At 36.9% G+C, this 22,733-nt stretch overlaps 1 protein-coding gene across 1 annotated transcript in view; it reads right to left on the bottom strand.

The window, feature by feature from the left end:
* Positions 1-6,819: 6,819 nt before the first annotated feature.
* The window catches only part of tmem39a (transmembrane protein 39A), an 88,364-nt gene continuing 72,450 nt past the window's right edge, over positions 6,820-22,733 (bottom strand). Inside the window, exons 7-9 of the mRNA XM_039744620.1 lie at positions 11,540-11,727; positions 9,733-9,853; positions 6,820-7,373 (exon numbers count right to left, since the gene is read on the bottom strand). Of these exons, the coding sequence (XP_039600554.1) occupies positions 7,140-7,373; positions 9,733-9,853; positions 11,540-11,727 (543 nt within the window). The 3' untranslated portion in view covers positions 6,820-7,139. The remainder of the gene's footprint in view (positions 7,374-9,732; positions 9,854-11,539; positions 11,728-22,733) is intronic.

Here is a 22,733-nt window from a genome sequence, read left to right on the forward strand (position 1 = left end):
ACGACCATAATTCGCTCCAAACCTCTGGTGGTAAACCAAATCAATTTCCCCCATAGAATTGTATGTAAATACAATTAATCCGTTCCAGACGGTACAAACTGTATGTAAATATATATATATATATTTTTTTAAAAGATTATGCACACATATAGTTAAATACACCATAGAATGCACAGTGTAATAGTAAACTAATGTAAAAACATTGAATAACAATGACACAAAACACCCAGGCTCCCTTGCTCAGCTACACACGCAGGCTCGTGCTCTCTCAGCAGCAGGCGCGCTCTCTCTCTCTCTCTCTCAGCAGCACGCACGCACCCTCTCTCTCCCTCTCTGTAACATTGTAGCAGTTCGCGCTATAGCCTTGCAAGCCGATCGCTGTATAAACACCTTATTTTAATGAGTTTTAAGCACTTGGGGAGTGGGAAGGAACATTTGAACAAATCCGAACTTTATTTAAAAACCAACCACAAGCAACCAAGAAAATAACATTACAGGAGTTTGCGCTATAGCCTTGCAACCGATCGCTGTATAAACACTTTTTTTTAATGAGTTTTAAGCACAGGGGAAAAAAAATGAAAATTTGAAAAAAGTGAAAAGTAACACCGCAACAATTCATGCCACGAACCGAAAAATGAACATTTGAAAAATCCGTAATACAAAAACTAATCATAAACCACCAAGAAAACTAACCTTGCATGAGTCGAGTTCTGGCATGAAGTGAAGAGGAACTGGGTGGAGAGGAGGTTACAGTTTTGAGGGAGAGTCTGGCTCCAAGATGGAGGGATGTTTTCCTTCAGGTGTTTTCTCTTGTGTGATTTCTTGGGTTTCTGGTGTTTTTAGCTGTTTAGCTGGTGGGAGCGAAAGCCTCATGCAGCCATTCCAAAAACAAAGTCTTTGTGACCCAACCCTTCGTGTTTGCCCTCCACATCACTGGCAGTCTGGCTTTGTTTACATTGTGCTGCTTGAAAGCACGAGGGTTCTCAAATTGGTAAATGAGTAAACTGGTAAACAGTTTTTCCACCTCTTCCAGCACTTGAGATCTCTGCCTGGTTAACGCTGTAACTCCTTTTGCAACATCAGCTGCTTTAATAAATTCTTTCTGCTTTAGAATAGTCGAAATCGTAGGTACACGCATTCCATGCTCAATACTTCTTATTTCTTTCTTTACTTAGATTTCAATTTTCTGCAAAACTTTCTTCTCACCACTCTTCACTTGCTTAGAAGCCATGGCTAACTGCAAAAGCACACGAAATACTGTAGAGTACAAAGAGATCACAGATAAAGCACACACGTCTGACTGAGAACAATGAACAGGGAGCGGCTCAACACGTGCATAAATACAGTAATCGGTGTGTAAGAAGAGACATGAAATAGAGCACAAAGAGTTCACAGGAAAAGCATGCATGCGTGCCGAGAACAATGCAAAACGTGCGGAAATCATCAGCGCGCACAAACCGAAAGGGAAACTGGCTTGTTCGTATACCGAGTATGTGGTCGTGAACCAAGGCAAAAGTTTGGCAAACTTTTTGGTCGTAAACCGAGTTGCACGTGTACCATAACGTTCGTGAACCGAGGTTCCACTGTACATAAGAGTTGTACAGGATATGTATGAGGGAAGTGTGACGGTTGTGAGGTCTGCGGTAGGAGTGGCGGATGCATTCAAGGTGGAGGTGGGATTACATCAGGGATCGGCTCTGAGCCCTTTCTTATCTGATGGACAGGTTGACAGAAGACAGGAGTCCCCATGGACTATGATGTTTGCTGATGACATTGTGATCTGTAGCGATAGTAGGGAGCAGGTTGAGGAGACCCTGGAGAGATGGAGATATGCTCTAGAGAGGAGAGGAATGAAGGTCAGTAGGAACAAGACAGAATACATGTGTGTAAATGAGAGGGAGGTCAGTGGAATGGTTAAGATGCAGGGAGTAAAGTTGGCGAAGGTGGATAAGCTTAAATTTTTAGGATTAACAATTTAGAGTAACGGGGATTGTGGAAGAGAGGTGAAAAAGACAGTGCAGGCAGGGTGGAATGGGTGGAGAAGAGTGTCAGGAGTGATTTGTGACAGACGGGTATCAGCAAGAGTGAAAGGGAAGGTCTACAGGATGGTAGTGAGACCAGCTATGTTATATGGGTTGGAGATGGTGGCACTGACCAGAAAGCAGGAGACAGAGCTGGAGGTGGCAGAGTTAAAGAAGCTAAGATTTGCACTGGGTGTGACAAGGATGGATAGGATTAGAAATGAGTACATTAGAGGGTCAGCTCAAGTTGGACGGTTGGGAGACAAAGTCAGAGAGGCAAGATTGCATTGGTTTGGACATGTGCAGAGGAGAGATGCTGAGTATATTGGGAGAAGGATGCTAAGGATAGAGCTGCCAGGCAAGAGGAAAAGAGGAAGGCCAAAGAGAAGGTTTATGGATGTGGTGAGAGAGGACACGCAAGTGGTGGGTGTAACAGAACAAGATGTAGAAGACATGGCGATATGCAAGATGATGATCCGCTGTGGCAACCCCTAAAAGGAGCAGCTGAAAGAAGTAATCATATTTCAGTATTCTCAGTTTTATTGTGATGTGTGCACTATTCTAAGGTCCTATTTATACATTTTTTTCTACTTCTTGTTAAAATTTATTGTCAAAATTCAATAAAGAGAAGATTATTATTATTACTATATAAAAAATTTATTTTGACGCTTGATTTTTTTGTGGTTAAAATTGTTCCATAGTCAAGTTACTATTATAAATTGTAAGTATAAAATAAGTCAGTGACTCAAAGATTCAAATGATTTTGATGAACTGAACAAAAGAAACCAAATCACTAAAAAAAAATTCTGCTCATACACCACTACTACTTTACTCGGATAGGGTTGCTTCTTACATCTGTGACTTCGCCAGGGTGGAGGCACACTGAGGGTGAAAGGAACAAGCAGGCTAGAAGTACAAAGGAGGGGGATAAAATGAAAAAACAAAAACAAAAGAGATGAGAGAGAAATGTGTGTTAAAGTTTCGCTAAAGGCAACACCTCATTTGCATATGCCAATAAAAGTAACCTGTGACTGGCCAACACCAGTGGTGAATTACCTATCTAAATACCTAGCTACCTCTTCCTAAGTTAATGGGCAGGTGGTACTTTTTTTTTTTTAACCAACAACTAGTTCTGCAAGGTCTTAAATACCAGGATCATGTCTCAGCCCCAGTGAAGTGAAGTGAACCTCACCTCTCTTGGCCACTGTTCCCAAACATCGGTTTAATACACTACCAGTGAAAAGTAGAACACCTCAGCTTTTCCAGTTTTTCTTCAAATTGAATTAGTTGAAATGCAATGAATGACCTTAAACGGAAAAAAGGTAAGCAGAAAACTGCCAGAGATTTGAATTTAAAGTTTAGGTTAGCAAAATCGGAAAAAAAAAATTGTAAATATTAAAAATGGGCATGGTCCTGCTCCACTGACAGACAGAGGAGATCGTTCCTCCCTCACAATATGCGACTCTTCAGTTCCACCCGGGAGGGTAAATGTTAACACTACACAAAATTATAGACTGTTATACCTGCCTTGCACTCTCTCCTTGCATTTTTTTTTTAACTTGCACTGCATTTTTATCACTCTTTAATTAATATTGCTTTGTATCAGTATGCTGCTGCTGGAGTATGTGAATTTTCCCTTGGGGATTAATAAAGTATCTATCTATCTTCAGGGAATGACTAATAGGTTATAACCTACAGGTGTCCTGCAGCAATTAAAGTAAATCAAGCCTTGCAATTTGTAGCAAACAATTTGCACAGATGTTCTAGCTTCTGTTGATTACTTCAGAACCCTGTCTCTCATAAAGCAGAGCTGGAACAGACTGTGTTACTGCACACACTGAAGTACTACTTGGATGATATTACACTGTAGAAAGGTGTAAATTCCAGTCATAATGACAAAAAACAGCAATTCACAAATAAAATGAGACAAAGCATTATTACCCTTAGAAGTGTAGGCCTATCATTTAAAGAAATTGCCAAAGCAAAAATCAAAGTGTTAGTGACTACAGTGTCCTATACAATCAAAAGGCAATTAGAAACTGGAAGAAACTCTGATAGGAAAACATCTGGCAGACCCAAGCTCACAACCCAATCGGAAGACAAGATACTGAGGGTCACCAGGTTGCGTGAGAAGTGCCTCACAGCACAACAGCTTCAAGCATGGCTTAACAGTGGTCGAAAAAAAGGCACTTAGCAGTTTCTACTGCAAAGGGGAGACTTTGTTCTGTAGGTTTTCACAGGGTGAGTAGCAGTAAGAAAAGCCATTCTTTAAAGGACAAAATAGGGACTGGAAACACTGGCAGTGGATTACTGCAGACTGGAAGAAAGTCTAACGGACCGATGAATCCAAATTTAAAATCTTTGGTTCATCAGGCAGTGTGTGTATGCCATCGATTTGGTGAAAGGAGGGTTCTTCAGTGACACCTACTGTCAATCATAGTGGTGGAAATGTGATGGTCTGGGTTTTTTTTTTTTGAGGGAGACAGAGCCCAGACTTTTGAAACTCACTCTGGATGCAACATTGCTAAAAAGCTGAATTTGGCTGTTTTGGAGTGGGTTCTTGAAAGGGGTAATCGCAGCATTACTATTGTTACTGATAATGCTCTTAACATGGATGAAGCAGTTAGTGAGGTTGGGCTTTGCACATACTCTGAATTTGGGTACCCAGGCAGGCTTGGTCATCCACATGTTAGCCATCAGCTTGGTCGAGTGAGATGGGTTATCACTTTTTTCCCCCACCGGAGTCTCACAGCTGCAGTTGCATCCACTGATAGTCATCAACATAATGTGATGGAATACCACACTTGAAATGCTCAATCGTTATCTTGAGCATCAAGCAGCAATAGCAGCAGACCTCATAATCACAGAGATACACCAAAATGCATGTGAAATTGGCACCTTGGATGGCACTATCATTAGTGTCTCAGAGGACAGAGTACACTGCTTAAACCCATCAAGTGAGCCACCACAGTGCTATGTGATGAACATATCCCCAGTGTCTCTCATCGTGCCACAGTAACACATGATTGAGCTAAAGCACAGCCACAAACGAGAAATACTTGACCACTGTGTCAAGCATAAAGACTGCAATTCTGAAAGACTCATGGGAAGACAGAGTGGGCACTATGATTTTCTTGTTGAGAGCACTATGATGGATGCAAGATTTAGGGTGATGCTTTGTTCATCAGAGTGAAGGAGATAGCAAAGCAATTCCAGTGCAGCCAGATATTTATTTACCCTGAGTGTGTGTCTTTGTGTCTGTGTGCTCAGCAATAAAAAGTATGTTTTGTAAAGTGCTAGTAGTAGCAGCACCTGGAATAGAAAGCAGATTAGTGACAGTGCAAATACTAATACATAATGGAACTGACACGAGTCACATATTAAATGTTGGACATATCATGACTTATAACCTGACCAAATTGTTCTTCATTAGTCAGAGTTCACCTATAGTTACTGTATTAACATTTGAAATGCAACTAGTTATTTTTATACATAAAAAAAAAAAAACCTTGTCACCTCTGCTATATTTGTAGATGCAGAAAAGAAAGGGAACAGGAGATAGGGGAGCAGGACAAAATGGTGCTGAGCTGGAACAACCACTCCCCCAAAAATCTGGCTCTGGACGATTTGCTTGGAGATTATTTCACGGAATCAGTGGCACTGCCCATGAGAGGTACATAAAAAGATTCCTCTATTGCATGCTCGTGCTGTCCACTGAAATAGTGTGGAGAAAATTCCCCAAAGTACCCACTGCTTTTCCCACTAGCTAAAATATACATCTCTCAAATCCAGCACATTGTGTTCTCAAGTGAAAGTGTTTTTTTGGCTGCAGGAGATATTTTGCAACTGCATGCTTATGTTCCTTTAAAAAACTTTTCATATCCTAGATTACAAAAGAAGATTAAACTTTGCTCTTAACTGTTTATGTTGAGTACAGTTATTAGAATTAATTTAACAGTTTTACTTAATAAGTAGAATATTAAGTATAGTATTAAAAGTGTGATTTTTTTTTTTTTATATATACTATGCAGAAGACTTTCAGTGTAACCATACTGTTTAAGTAGTGACAAGGAAAATGTAATTCCTTGTGTAGATTCTAAAAATACATAGAAAAGGAATTGTCTCAGAAATAAACAAAAACATTACATTCATAGGTTTTCTTAATTCAGATTTTTAGAAATCGTGAGATATCGAATCGTAAACCCAGTGTCGTGAATTGAACATAATTGTGAACAGAGTGCATCGTTACATCCCTAGTAGTAATACATGAATATAGCCAACTAATGTCGCCTATAGACGTCAGTGCTTTGTTCAGCTAAAGGAGGCTTACAGAGGTGCCATAATGCTGTGGAGTGCAGACACCTCCTTAGAAGGCAGTTTGTACTCCCCACTAGTTAAAGAAGGGGATTACCTTGATCCAGAGGTAAAATCTTTTCTTCCTGCGGAGTAAACAACATTTCAGGACATAGAAAGGCCTATCCAGTGGTTTGAGAAGTGTGGCAATAAATCTATTCATATACCACGGTCTTTCCACTGACCTGCATTTGCCTGTATAAGAAAATAATTACACTGTAAGGTCTTAAAAAGAAATGGAAACTTGCTACAATATTTCACTTTCAGAAACAGAAAATATGCCTCTTCACTTAAGTATAGATCTCTAACCTTTTAACGGAAAACAATAATTGGAAGAAAATGATTACATTTAGCAAAAGCCAGCAAACTAAACAACTGCTATAAAAAATATCCAGTAAGAATGAGGACATTTTTGTTTACAAATTAAAACACATGAGAAAGAAAGCCAGAGAAATTGGACATTTTGAATGTCTTTATTTTCCCCCAAATCATTGCTACAGCATGGCAGTTTGGCACTCCTGGAAATTACTTTCAATATTTAAAACGTGGAGCAAAAAGCATACCTTCTGAGATGGCAAAAATGCTGCAGAAAGGGCACAACATTTGGAACACCTTATATTTGCAAAGAACCATACTCTTGGAAACAGTATACAAAATATAAAATATTTTTAAATAGATATAAACATTGCATGAAAAATAGAACCGTATCAAAATAATATTTGAGTTTTTTTGGCTCTTCCCAGACCCCAGCTCCCTTAGGTCTGCTCAATGAGACTTAATTCCAAAGCTGTTCAGTGGGTAAGAGTAAGCTTTGCCCAGGACTATCCGGTCTCTGAGCAGTTTAAATAAAACATAATAGTTGCAAAAAAGAATTAAAGCCAAGGAGAGAGTGTGGTTCCATTTTTCAGATCGCAGCAGAGAGTAAAGCTGATAAAGCACCACGCTGCCTTCAATCAGGATGAGGAGGTTCAAAATCCTTAACGGTTTGTGAAATAAAAACTGCATAAAAAAAGAAAAGAAAAACATTTTAATATGATAAAAGGTGCATTATAGGACCTGTGCACGTTTTTGCATTTAGCATTTTGAAAACCACTGCAGATAAAGTTAAAATATGACTTTTAATAAATCTCATAGAAAAGGTCTTAATTTTAACATTTATTAAAAGCAAACTACAGAAAACCAGTAGGTGGCTAAGATCATTAAACAATTCAGATTCAAGTAACTAATCAATGTTAGAACATTAAGAGAATAGGTACAAGTATTAACCAATTCTGGCCAAACCCTACTGTAGTATTAAATATAGTAGCTGCCATATTTATAATCTATATTTCTAATACTTGCCTACCTAATCTTCTGCACTGAAAATATCACAATTTGGGCTTATACTTGCAATATTCAATTGCTTTCTAATAACTGCAGAAATTGCCCATGGCACTTTGCTGCCACGATGTTGTGCATTTCTGCCAGCCATTCAATGTTGACAAGTAAAACTACAAAGTGGCATGTCAACTGGCTGGCTGTTAGTACTGTGTGGTTTTGTATTCTGCAGTCAAAAATGCAATTCTGATTCACACAGTTCATTTTAATTAATACAATGTGTGCCAAGAGGTGGCGTCCTCACTGATAAAAAAAAAAAAAAGGACATAATAAAGCGTAAAATTAATATTACACTAGAGATTGTAATTAAAGATAGACTTGGTGTAAAGTTAGGGCTAATTTTGCAAAATCTGAAGAAAATCTATGCATTCCATCTGGTTTCTGGTGTGTCAAAATGAGCAGATGAAAATGTTTTGGCCACAATTCTTATAGGGTTAAGACAAGAATAATGTAACAGTAGCAGCAGCCCAAAAACATCAGAACTGAAAAAAAAAATTCTAAAATCAATTCAGTATTAATTTCCTGCCTTATTTTTAACAAAGCAGACAACATTAAGGTAATTGATACTGCACTTGGATAACAAAAAACAATGTTATTTACGTTCTAATAAAAGACTTGTGGTTAGTCTAACACTGATGCCACTGGAAGGTAATTTTAAATTTCAAGTTAATAGTCATTCATGCAGGTTTTGTGAAAATTTAAATATATACAGAAGATACACTTTAGGCTTGAATTTTACATTGTAGTCCAGTATTTACATTGTTAAAGTATGCCAAACTAAACCAACTCCAAATGATCTGGTGGATTCCGAACAGTTGACCCAAAATATGCAGGTAATCAATGATTACTTAAAAAGTGTTCATTTTAATTGGATATGATTTCAAAAACAAAGAATTGCACAAAGTTATAAAATAGCCACCACATGCTGAAAATGCTTTGAGCCCAAGGGACTGTAATTCTACCAGCCAGTCCAGCCAACAGATGACTATGAAAGCAGATCACCCAGAAAGCCAGTGTAAATAAGCTTAGGCCAGACAATCACCAATACAAGCCTTCCCACAAGTCTCCTTTTTGCAACTTCCTATGGCTTTTTCAGTTTTACTCTTGAATGCAATTAAGCTAGTATTAAAATCGTAAAGAATTTTTACTTTATTTTCTAATCCATAAGCCTACTTTTGTCACTAGTTATGTGTTTAGTGAAATCATGTGGTCTTCAATACTGTTTATTATCTTAAGAAACACTTATGGTTGCATGTGCTACAGAGCGCAAAAGCGCTTTGACACATATGGTGGCTTGTCTAGAACCCAGCACTGAAAACCTGTTCTCCTGCTCAATGCTTACTTGTTTGCCCGTTCCACTATGGAGCTACAGGGCAAAAACTAAACACAAAAAAAGTCTTTAGCCCTAACAGATGGCATACGTGATTCCTGGAGAAGAGCCTTTACTGAACCACATCAGGCTCTTAAAGTGTTTTACAATCTTATACTTTATGAGATGGCAGCAGTGAACTGAAATGTCTATGGGACATTCATTGTACAGTATTCTTAAACACAGCGAAAATTCTTCATCCAGTCTTCTCCTGAACAGCAAACCGTTGCATTGCCAGGACTTAAGCAGTAAAACCCATCTGTGTGCTTCTCTAATATCTCCTTTTATGAAGTCCCCTATATGTACACTAAATACTTGAAATTTTGTTTCACTGTTTGCTGCTTTTTACACTTGCTCATATATGATTAACACAAGTATGGGTGGCTTTAGCTAGCAAGGACAAAAAGAGATGAAAATGGCAAAAGCAAATTCACTCTTTTTCTTTAGAACTCTAAAATCAAGACAGAAATTTCCTTGCAATATAGGCCCTAATCGTGAACCTCCAGTAATGTTCTACTGCAGGTGACAGAGATTTAGATGCAAAGGAGGGAGAAAGCGGGGATGATATTTGGTCTACAAGAGTCTCTAAAATCCAAAGGATTTAATACTTACATAAAATCTGGCATGTGACACATCTGAAGGCACTGCAACATTATAAGGTCCAGCGGCTTTGTATAAACATCGATTGTGTCGTACTAAAACACCCTGTGGCCATATAGTATTTTCTGACCAACTGAAAAAGAAAGACAGTTTTGTTACTATGATTATACTGTTTTACGTTATCTTAAGGATGTGAGATCACATATGAAGAAGAAAAAAAAAATCATCAAATACTGCAGGTACAGGGTAGTTTTGGAAAATCCTGCATATTTTACTACCAAGTAAGCAGTCTCCCAAGTAAAAAAGCAAGAGCTTACTTCTTGCCTGTGTTTAGCAGTATTCTACATCAAATGGCCAAGGTGATTGCTAAAAGGATTCCTTTCTCAGTCTGTACCTTGCATGACAACAGTTGGGGAAAAAGATGTCCTTGTGTAGCTGTATAAAGTTTCATGTATATAAGATTTATGGCCAATTAAACACAAGTGCATAATGACCAGTGCCATATAAGCTGAGTTTTATCTGTTGATATCTTAGATATCTAATAATGTAGTGTTTGATCTTTACAGATCAATGAAGTAGGTCTATGGTTACAATGTGTTAATTTACAGAAATATAGTACTCTTGACTGAATTGTGTTTTGTGTGTTAAGATTTTGAGCTAATAAAACCTCAATAAAAGAAAGAAGAAAAAAAAAGGTGACCATGAATCATAGATTCTGATAATAATTTCTGATTTTTCAATGTGATTCAACAACCTGATGGCTACACTAACAAAAAAAAAATGTAACTCATTACATTATCAAATGCATAACGTTTTAAAATGTACCAAAAAATTCTTCTAGTTTCTAGTTCTTTAGCAGAAATCAAAATGCAGACTAGTTAAAAGTTAACAGAGTTGTTTCAGCAACATATGAATATATAGTATGTGAAAAGCAATGATGCTTTTTTCGGATGATAACCAATCAATGTCGGCAGATTTTCATCCCAAATGACTCCATTGGTGATCAATAAATTAACAAATCTCAAAAATGATTTCTTCAGAATGTGCTTTTCAAACCTTTACTGTAATTTAGTTTTAGCGGCCCCTTAGGCAATATATTACAGAACTTGAGGATGCACACGTCACTTTGCCGCAGAACTTCCTGTAAATAGAGTGTGAACAGGAACTGTACACTGTAGCTCAAGTGGGAAGCCTCACACAGTATATCTTATAAAATATTACAAATAAGCATGGCATAATTTTTGCACGGTAAAGAAAACTGCGTGGAACAAGTTCAAAAAAATCAGTATATATCTTAACAAAATAAAACAGGCTGTAGTAGGGGACACAGAAAGCTGCAATATAATACTGATGTTGATAACCACACAGGACCCAGCTGTGGTTGAAATGAAAATCTAACAAACACCTCTTATGTGGAATATTTGATCTGGGTCCAAAATATTTAAGGAAATATTTCTGGAATTAACAATTTTGACAAACCTTGGACCGAAGGCAGTATCTGCCACAGCCTTGTGGGAAAACATCTGTTTTCAGAAGTAAATGAGGTTAGCATTAAAAGGCTTAACATTGGGAGTAGCTTATAAATTCTAAAATTCAGTCAAATCAATAGCATTCTTTATTAGAACTAAATTACATTTACTTTCTAATATAATATGGAATGACAGCCATAATTACTTCCTTAAAGGACACACCCAAATAAACTGAATTCAGATATCTTTGTGACAGCTGGATTGCAGTTACAACAAGTCTACATCCCAAAGACAGTTGCCAAGAACTAGATTTTGCAAGCATTTTGGCTTCTTCACAGAAGATAACTCACACATGCTGGGGAGCATTGCTGTAGGAGCCATGTTCCAATTTTTGCCACTTGCCCAGGTGTGCTGCAGATCTGTGAAGTAAATCGCAGTATTTTGGAGGTAGCAGCTGGCTCATTAACATGACGAAGGCATTTATCCAGACCATGATGAGGTGCTCACATGACCACCGCATGTCATAGTATTGTGTACTCTGCAAAGACAAAATGTAGACAGTTATTTACCCAAACCAGAAATTTAGCAAAAATCAACAAGGACAAAATATTAAACTGTGCGGTTAACAGCCTAATCTCTCAAACAGCAAGATATATGTACAGAATAAAAATACAGTCGACCCTTGACATACGACTGGCCTGACATGCGAACAACTTGATTTACGACCAACATCTTGCGTTACGACCCGAAAGCGGGCACGTGTATCCGGCAATGCGATTATAAACAAACAGCCGAGAACGTTCGTAGCGTCAGTCGGAGCCTGTGGACGTAATTTCGGTCAGTGCAGTGATTTATCTACACTGTGTGCACAATTATTAGGCATAATACATAATACATACATAAGTTGTATTTTTGAGGATTAATTTTAATATGGAACAAACACAGTGCTATCAGTCAATCCAAAATGTTAATAAACCTGAAACCTGAATGTTTCACAACGGAAATGTGAGTGTGAACATCATCAGGGGAATACATATGTGCGCACAATTATTAGGCAACTATTAGTGTGCAGATTTATTATGCAACTAAAGGAAAAATGAAAATTTTCCCATCTCACTTGTTTATTTTCATCTGTTATAGTGAGAATAATAAATAAACACCTCAAAATTTACAAATAAACATCTCTGACATTTCAAAAAAAATAAATCAATCAATCAATGACCAATATAGCCACCCTTCTTTCCAATAACAGTCATAAGCCTTTCCATTCATGGAGTCTGTCAGTTTCTTGATCTGTTGACGATCAACTTTTTGTGGAGCAGTGAGTGACTACAGCCTCCCAGACACTCTTCAGAGAGGTGTATTGTTTTTCTCCCCCGTAAATCTAGCGTTTAAGAAGTGCCCACAAGTTCTCGATAGGGTTTAGGTCAGATGAGGAAGGGGCCATGTCATTATTCCTTCATCTTTAAGGCCTTTACTGGCTGGCCACGCAGTGGAGAACTTCGATGCAAGTGATGGAGCATTGGCCTGCATAAAAATCATGGTCTTTTCCTGTATTACTGTTTGAAGAAAGTGTCTTTGAAAAACTGGCAGTAGGTTTGGGAGTTGATTTTGAGTTCATCTTCAATGCAAAAAGGTCCAACTAGCTCATCTTTAAAAATACCAGCTCATACCAGTACCCCACCTCCACGTTGGAGTGGAGCTCTGTGCCATTACTGATCCACAGGTCCATCCATCTGGTCCATCAAGAGTCACTCTCATCTCATCGGTCCATAAAACCTTTGAAAAAATCTGTCTTCAGATATTTCTTGGCCCAGTTTTGACGTTTCAACTTATGTTTCTTGTTCAGTGGTGGTTGGGTTTCAGCCCTCCTTACCTTAGCCATGTCTTTGAGCACTGAACACCTTGTACTTCTGGGCACTCCAGGTAGGTTGCAGCTCTGGAATATGAAAGTACTGGAGGATAATGGGTTCCTGGTAGCTTCACGTTTGATTCTTCTCAAATCTTTGGCAGCTAATTTGCATCTTTTGTTCTCAACACGTTTCTTGCGACCCTGTTGACTATTTGCAACAAAATGTTTGATGGTTCTGTGATCACACACCAATATCTTAGCAATTCCAAAAGTGCTGCATCCCTCTGAAAGACTTTTACAATTTTGACTTTTCAGAGTCAGTTAAATCTCTTTTTTGGCCCGTTTTGCCTGAGGAAAACTAGCTGCCTAATAATTCTGCACACCTTGATATAGGGTGTTGATCTCCTTAGGCCACACCCTCCCTCATTATACAAATACACATCACCTGACGTGCTTAAATCCAATAAGCATTCAAGTTAATACAGCTTGGAGTTGGAATATACGCATAAAAATGATGATATGGTCAAAATACTCACTTGCCTAATAATTGTGCACACAGTGTATATATATATATATATATAATTCACTAAGACCATGGCAAGCAAGACACATAATTGCTAAGGAAGGAAGAGAAGGTAACGAAGGTAAAGCGATTGTTAAGGGATGTTAGCTTTACCAAATTACCAAAAAAAAGGGACAATAAAATAGTTTTAAGTACTTAACCATAACATTTATTACATAAAACATTTACAGTTGTCTCTGCATTTTAATATTTCCACATGTTGTTAATGTTCCAGCAGGGCTTGTGCTATTAAAATGATTAAAACATTAATTCTAAGAAACTGAACATGTAGTATTTGAATTTACAATGAATGCTTTAAACAGTCTAATGACTTTCATTTTACACTTACCATTAAATTAGAATGCAAAAAAATGATACTGAAAAATAGGCTACCAAAATTTTAAATTGTAGGTTCACAAAAGGGTAGAAAGATAAAAGTAGCTAGATTAATCCTTTTAAATTCCAAAGATGCTATGAACTACCAAGTTTAGAAAAAAAAAAAAAACATCAGTTTACAAATAGTAAATTAGAATAGATGGAATGCTAAAATAATTAAAACTTTATTAATGACAATTCCAAAATTACTTGACTGTTACTCATTTCCAAAAACATAAAACGGGGAAGAGAACATATTAACAGCAGAGATAGATTGCTGCATGGGAAATGCCCATAAGAGGAACAACTGTAATAAGGTTAACAAAAACTTGACCCTTTATCCTTTGATTAGAAGAGTGTTTTTACAGAATTCGTCATGAAGAAATGACAATAGATTGTGATATAAACTGGACGTATTATAAACAATATATTAATAATGAAAATCTTTGGCCAACTGATCTTCAGTGCCAGATGTGATTACCGAAAGATGTAAGAAGGAGGCATTACTCATTTTACCCTAACAGCACAACATGCGTGGGACCCTTAGAAACAAACAATGACCGTGCATTATGTGGAGACTAAATGCCAAATGAGTTTAACGAAACTGAAATGTTCTTTGACAAATGCTAGTACAATACATTCCTTAATGGTACAGATGAATGAATACACCACAAAAAACAAAAATACTGTTAAGGCTCAATGACACTGTTTAAAGCTGGACCAGAAACAGTGTCATTAAATAATAAAGTAACAAGTACGTATTTTGAAGATATTTTTGATTTTAATATTGTAAACTTCTTGTAATAAAAATATGTGGTTTACTTCCATAATTTGGAATCTTACTCAAACAGAGAGAAGTGCAATGTGCTTTGCAACTGATTATGAGTTCCTTTTCATATAAATGTGCAATAATTAAGAAGGTTACTATGTAATTTAGATTTTTGAAGAAATGTTTTTGTTTTAGTTCATAGATATCTACATGGTAAATCTTTATAGCAATTAAATTTCAAACAAAGTATAGTGCACCATTTACTATACACTCTCGTATTGTGATATACTGTATATTGTTTATACTTTCTAATGCAAAGCATGGACATTTGAGGATATTTACTAATTTATACTAATTTATTTTCCCCCCAAAATAATTAAATTGCACTTTTACTTGAGTATCTTTTTCTGTAAAATTTTTTGAGTAGTTTCCACATCAGATTTCCTTTACTTGAGTAAATTTGTCTAATTACAAATACATCTGCTTGAGTAGATTTTTAAGTACTTTCCTACCTCTGTAAAGCTAACCACTAACTCAGAAAGCTCTATCTAAAAATGTTTTCCTGTGCTATAACTCGCCTTTGCCAAGCATCCTTAATTATAATTTTACACTTCAACTGCTTAAATTCAAAAAGTTGTTTTGATGGTAAATGCTATGACAGATCATCATGTAGACTTTCCTTGATTATTTCTTTGTACTGTATGGTATTTTGTAAATATATTACAGTTTCCATGTTTTATTTTATTTCACAAATTATTCTTAAATTTACACTAACATAATCTTGTTTGCTCTGTAGAAAACACTGTGATGGTGCTCAGCGAATGCAACAAGCTTGCCTTTACTTCATAATGTCAGTAACACTTCTGTGCCATCCTGTGGTCACTTTGGGAACTGTGGATGTAGAGAAATTGAACAAAGGCCTGCAAACTTAAACTAGAAGCGGACAGGCACTGAAATCACTAATTTCTACCTGAACTACAAATTTCAAATCAGCAATTTGACAGACAGTACAATCTAGCAATACAAAATAAACTGTAATATATACCTTTAAATGAAATTTACAGTCATACTGTTTACATGAGCACTCTTACATATTAAATCTTGTGTCTGATATATTTGTTTTCTAAATGTAAAACAACAAATTTCTTATGCACAGATAACATTTATCTGAATAAGACCTGAGTTCAGTTACCAAGAAGGCTTTCAGCTTCCAATTAAAAAAAAATAAATAAATAAATGTGTGTGTGTTGGCATGGGGGAATTAAATAGCAACTGTAGCTATATGGAGGAAAACACATGCAGAACAGATGGATGAGTCAGTATTTTCCTTTATATTCTCAGCATCTCTGCAGATGGCCTTATCCTGGATTTTCCAGATATTTTTAACTTCTCACTGCTTCTGTTCACCTTTCCTGTGGACTGCATACACTAAAGTAAATATCTGCCACTCAGGGGCCAAGATATTATTTAAAAGACTAGAAATGGCTCACATCAAAATGTCATGCTCCCTAGACATATAGCAGCTTGAGCATTGAATTAAAAAGGCCACTGTTTAAGGTTGACTCTCCCTCCCTACACTTTTCCCTCAAACACCATGATTGACGATAAAGCTTTCTTACATTAAGACAATATCTATTGACCCCAAGAAGCAGATATTTAAGCATATCTGCCTAATGGAAAATTGCTCCCTAGTTTGCTTTGGTGTATGGCTTGAATTTGTCAGTTCAGAGACTAAAAGTGATGAGTTAGCCAATGGGATGCTGTCACTGACTTCTCCAATATATCCCCATTGCTGTTGCACATGATGGTGGGGAATCAAAAATCTTTTTCCTCACATCATTAAACTGACACTTGACTGAGTTTAGATTCTATGACTGAAGAAGCCACAGCATTAAAGCAGAGGTTCGGTCAAAGCTATTTCTTCACAATCTTGGTATATATTAAGATGACAAACGAAATCGTGTTTTAAAGTCATGCAGACTTTCTAAAATGTAAAAAATAAATAACCTTGCACTTTATAATGGAGGCAAAGGTACCATTATAAAGAAAACCCTTCAAATTTACAGAACACATCCATTTGGAAGTAGCAAAGGTTTTTCTTTAAGAAAACATGTCTTCAACATTTCTGAGGCATGCTTGCGACAAAAAAAGGAAATTGGAAATAATGTTTTCTTAAATATTCTTGATACTGTTTTCTCCAGATAAAGATAAATTTGTTGCTTATTTGTCTGCTCTTAGTGGCTATCATCGGTGGAATTATGACAACCCAACACCACCATCCCCTTTACATTCTATGTTATTTTATGTAGCCAATGGGACAAGATTCAGGGAGTAGTGAAAAGAGCATGCAAGAGTTCCATTGTACTTTGTATACATCACAATAAATCTGAAGTGATTATACTGCTTTTTATTTTAATAAAACGCTTATATTTTAAAAAAACTAAAGGTGCCTTTCCAGGAAATGAAAATGAAAAAGGCAGAGTGCATGACAGAGCAGAATGAAGTGCCAAAAAACAATGACTGATATTCGATTTTTTTTTTTTAAATGTATGGGTCACTCTCAACTTTGGATATGATCATAAAACAACTCGGCACAAGGTTTTTGAGTGAGTAAATTCACTGATACCAATTATTCCGTAAATACATGAGAACATACAAGCTCCATGTAGAACCTGGCACTGTGATGCAGGAATGACAGCTCAGCACAATCTTCTTTGCCTATGCTAAAAACATCCTTGCTTTGTACCCCAATAAATATAAGTTATCACCAATGTACTAACATCCCAATTGCACTTCACTCACTCAGAATATGGAACCAATGTAGGACATATTTTAAGATAGAGAAGCTTTTATCTGTGGCACCTCTGCACAAGAACCACCTTTTTCCACCCTCTCAAACGTACAGTTTTTAACGTCTGGAAAACATTCAGGATTAAATCACTTAGAGATCTGTACACGTCTTTGCATCCTACGAACAATTACACTCCAAATGTAACTTTCCAGCAATGCATTTCTTTCACTACCTTCAAATTAGAAACTTTGTTAAACAGAACCTGCCCAATTTTCCTCACCTACCTCTATGCTAGAAAAAATATTGATCAGTTTTGAGGACTCAGACAGCATCTCTAATATATAAAACCATTTTGCAGCCCCCACCCTTTCAAAGATCACAGAGTACAGTGGAAGGATCTCTTTCAACATCTCATAAAAGGAATGGAAGGTAGCAAGGCACAGAGTTCATTCGAGCTCCAAATGCGCAAAGCATACAATTATTCAACTCAAAATTATACAGTCCCTGACAAAAGTCTTGTCGCTTCTCTATTTTGTAGAAACTCCTGCTTTTAACCTGACTTTTAATTAATCAACTGGTGTTAGAAATAGCTCATATGAAAAGCTAAAGCCCTCCCAAATGATGTTTAATGCACTGAAATAAATTAGTTTCACTGAAAAAAAGAATTATCATTTAATTAATACAGAAAGGTCAAATTTGGGCAAGAAAAAAGGTTTGTCGCCTATACAGAAAGTGAACCACTTTACTGCAAATCCAAAAATATGTCAGCAAATTAAGTAGTGGTGCTGTGAGATCCAAATTTAATATCTTGTATGACTTCCATGAGCTTGAAGGACAGCATCCATGCGGTTTGGCAAGGATTCATACAATTTATTGATGAAGTCATCAGGAATAGCAAAGAAAACAGTCTTGCATGCCTCCCAGAGTTCATCAATATTCTTTGGTTTCGTCTTCCATGCTTCCTCTTTCATCCTACCCCACATATGCTCAATGATGTTCATGTCTGGTGACTGGGCTGGCCAATCCTGGAGCATCTTGATCTTCTTCGCTTTAAGGAACTTTGATGTGGAGATGGAAGTATGCGATGGAGCACCATCCTGCTGCAGAATTTGGCCTTTTTTATGGTTGGGGATATAAGAGGTAGCTAAGATTTCTTGGTATTTTAGACTATTGATGTTGCCTTCCACCCTGCAGATCCCTCGCATACCCCCATACTGGATGTAACCCCAGACCATGATTTTGCCTCCACCAAACTTCACTGTTTTCTGGGTAAATCTTGGCTCCATGCAGGTTCCAGTAGGTCTCCTGCAATATTTGCGGTGACTGTGGTGTAATTCAACAGAAGATTCCTCTGAAAAATCCACCTTCTGCCACTTTTCCAGCGTCCATCCTTTTAGCAGGCTGTGAGCCTTGGCAAATGCCACACGGTTTTTCAATTGTCTTTTGATTAGTGCTGGCTTATGGGCACTGATTCGACCATGGAGGCCATTTCGAGACAGAATCCGACAAAATGTTCTGGTTGACACAGGGACTTCAGGTGACCAGGTCTCGTGGAGCTCTGCTGCAGTGGAAAATGGGCTGGCCTTGGATTTTCGAGCCAACAAACGGTCCTCTCGAGCAGTTGTCTTTGGGTCTTCCTGACCTGGGCTTGTCAAAAACGTCTCCAGTCTCTTCAAATCTTTTTTTTATCCTCTGAACTTGACACTGAGACACATTGAAGGTGTTTGCCACATCAGCAGTGGATTTGGTCTTCAGCCTCTTGATAATCAATACTTTAGTCTCAGGGTGAATCTTAGGCATGTTTGCAGAGGTCTAGTTGCAGTTGATGTGAAGGTCTAGTGTACTGGGGTTCTTTTTATACACACCTGAGACCTAATTGATCCATTATTAGTCACAGGTGAAGCTCATATGACAAGGCGGCAACACTTATGTCTTGCCAAAAATTGACTCGATGGGCTTTACCAAGCTGTGAATATTAGAATACTTTTTGTCAGTTTCGTTTTGCACTGAAACATTATTACAAAAGCTGATGGGATTAAAATGACCCATTTCTTGTAACAAAATCTTGATTAGAAATATATTTTAGCGGCACTTCAGGTCAATTTGTACACAAGCGACAAGACTTTTGTCAGGGACTGTATATTGAGCACATCTCTCTCGCTTAAAATTGTCCAAAATGTTTCCAAGGCAAGATCCAACCTATGAACACTGCAATCAAGTTCCGGCTTCATTGGGTTATATGTTTTGGGCGTGCACCAAATTAACACCATTCTGGACCAAAATCTTTAAATGCCTCTCAGACAGCCTTGGTGTCACAATCCCTACTAACCAATTAACAGCTGTGTTTGGTGTTCTTCCAGATGGGCTTAAAGTGGAGAAGGACAAACAAACTGTGATTGCCTTTACTTCACTATTGGCACGTATACTTATTTTGCTCAACTGTAAGAATCCTAACTCACCTATTCTAAGTCAGTGGGTAACTGATGTTAAAATACTATTTAAAATTGGAAAAAAATTCACACTTAGCGGACCTGTACGAAACTTTTTAAAAACCTGGCAGGATCTAATCAATAACATTTTAGAATACACATTTAAATTGAGGAAGCAGATTCTCTTCCCTTTTTTTTTTTTTACTCCATTTACCTTTATTAATTTATCTATTTACTTATTTTTACTAGCTTAAAGTTTTACTCTGCTGGCCTAGATCGCTTTTTCAGGGGTGGGGGTTGATTTATTTCATAACCTATTTTTGTAAAACTTGATTTATTTGTATGGAATGTTATTTAATTTTAATAAAAATCAATAAAATCAAAAAAATAATAAATAAAAATAATATAATAATAAACGTAACTAAATTTCAGTCTGATTAAACATAGGTGAATTGGCGATGCTAAAGTGATTCAAGTGTGTATGTGTGCTCCCCTGCAATGGGCAGGCGTTTGGTCCCAGTGTTGTTCTTGCTTTGTGTCCTACGATTTCTAGTGCTCAGAACATATACATATACATACATATACATATACATACACATATATACACACATACATATATATACATATACATATATATACACATACTGTATATATATACACACACACATATCTACATATATACTGTATATACACATATATATACAAATCTACATATATATATCTACATATATATATATATATATATATATATATATATTAGGTGGGACTCGATTAAAAAATTAATCCAATTAATTAGAGGCTGTGTAAGAATTAATCTTGATTAATCGTATGTAATCGCACGTAAATTTGCCCCAAATCGCAAATGTTTTTTTTTTATTTAAAACGGTTTTAGTGGGCGACAGAATCAAATAATAGACATGGACATGAATATTGTAAACTGAAGCTGTTTTAATTTCTGAAAAAAAGCCTTTAAACTGCATTTGAATTCAAAACAGAAACAAAAATATCATCCCTGGTTAAAATTGGGCAGACTTAAAATAAAGTGGTAGTTTAAGTACTTTAAGTACATTTTCAGAATAGTATTGTCTTTAAATAATAATAACCAAAATTTCACCATAAAGTGCAGTTTTCTTCTTAAAAAATAAGTCAGAAACATAAAAGGTAATTTGACCAGCTTACTCTTTAAACTCTGAGTAACATTAGCCAAAATTATTTTGTACATTAGGCTAAAACAGTGTGATCATTGAACATTTTGTAATTAGATGTATTTAGAATTACTAACGGTCACGGAAGTCCAATGATCCCCAGTAAGAGCCACAAAGTCCGCTTTCTGTAATGCATCTAATTTTGCTTGCTTTTCAGTGTGCACAAAACCATGCTTTTATCAAGGCTTCTTTCGGAAGTCGAAATGATCAGTCGTAGGAAGCGCTTTATTCCGACTCTAACATTTTTGTAGCTGTGATGTGTGCATCAGTGTAATGGATGTACCAGGAAATCATGCATTGACAAAAGTTCCGTTTGCTTGGAATTGAAAGTGTGATTAAATGCGTTATTTTTTAACGCGTTATGGAGTACATGCATCGAAGCTTCTCAGCTGTGCTTGTGCTAAGAAAGGGAAAATTTTAAAAATAACGTAACATGATTCTGTGTTAACCTAATATTTTTTCATACGTCCCAAACCAAGGAGATCGAAGGTAAAATGAATCGGTAGCGCATACATAGTCAGTACATCCCTCTCGGGAATCGAACCTCGAATGTCGGCGTTAGAGGCTTAAGACTCTACAATTGCACCACAGCGTGTGGCTTGTCTATGCTAAAGTATGTATTGTAGATCGGGTATATATATACATTTATATATATACCGTATATCAGTGGAGAAGTAGAAGTTATGAAAAGAAAAGGGAACATTTTAAAAATAACGTAACATGATTGTCAATATACAGTAATTGTTTTGTGAGTGTTATTGAATGTTGCTGTCATCAAGGATTTGATTATCATTATTTCTTTCAATCAGGCTCGTATTTGTAGGATGTGTTCAAGTTACATTCCGTGTTTGTCAATCGTTGTAAAGATAAGAGGTTTCATTCATCGATTAGTTCCTTACTGCATCAATAAACAGCTCGTCTTCCTTTTTCTGTGATGTGACAAACTGCATGCACGGGTTTTTTTACACTGTCTTCCTTTAGCAGGACATTCACTTTTTCCACCGTGTGCTTTGTTTCCGCAGTAGCTGCACTTATGAATATGATTCTATGTATAAGGCGCTTCATATTTTTTGCTGCCTTCTCAATTGTGTAATTCGGTTTTGTTCAGCACTCTTTGGAACTGTTGCTTTTGTCTGTGCACTGCGTCAGTTCACGTGAGCCGCTTGGTGTTCTTGCATCGAAGGTTCCCAGCTGTACTGGTGCCATCTCGGTAATGTCAGCTAAGACCCGGCACTTAAAACTTTCTCTCGCAGTTTCAATGAGTTTGTGCCAAACACCACCCTGACCATCTCATCTTCCTCTGCATAAGCACAGTCCTTCACACGTGAATATTTACCGGCAGTGTTTGTATTGGATTGCCGCTGATGGACGGCCTTATATGGGCAGGCACTAAATTACAAACGCTAGTGGTAGCCTATGAACTTAATTTAATATAAACTTACGGTTCACGCCGTGCTTTGTTTCCGCAGTAGCTGTACTTATGAATATGCTTGTATGCATCATTTGCTTCATAATGTTTTTCTGCCTTCTCAATTGTGAAATGGCGTTTTGTGCTGATCGC

This window comes from Polypterus senegalus, chromosome 2 (genome assembly GCF_016835505.1).
Source record: "Polypterus senegalus isolate Bchr_013 chromosome 2, ASM1683550v1, whole genome shotgun sequence".
Lineage (NCBI taxonomy): Eukaryota > Metazoa > Chordata > Cladistia > Polypteriformes > Polypteridae > Polypterus > Polypterus senegalus.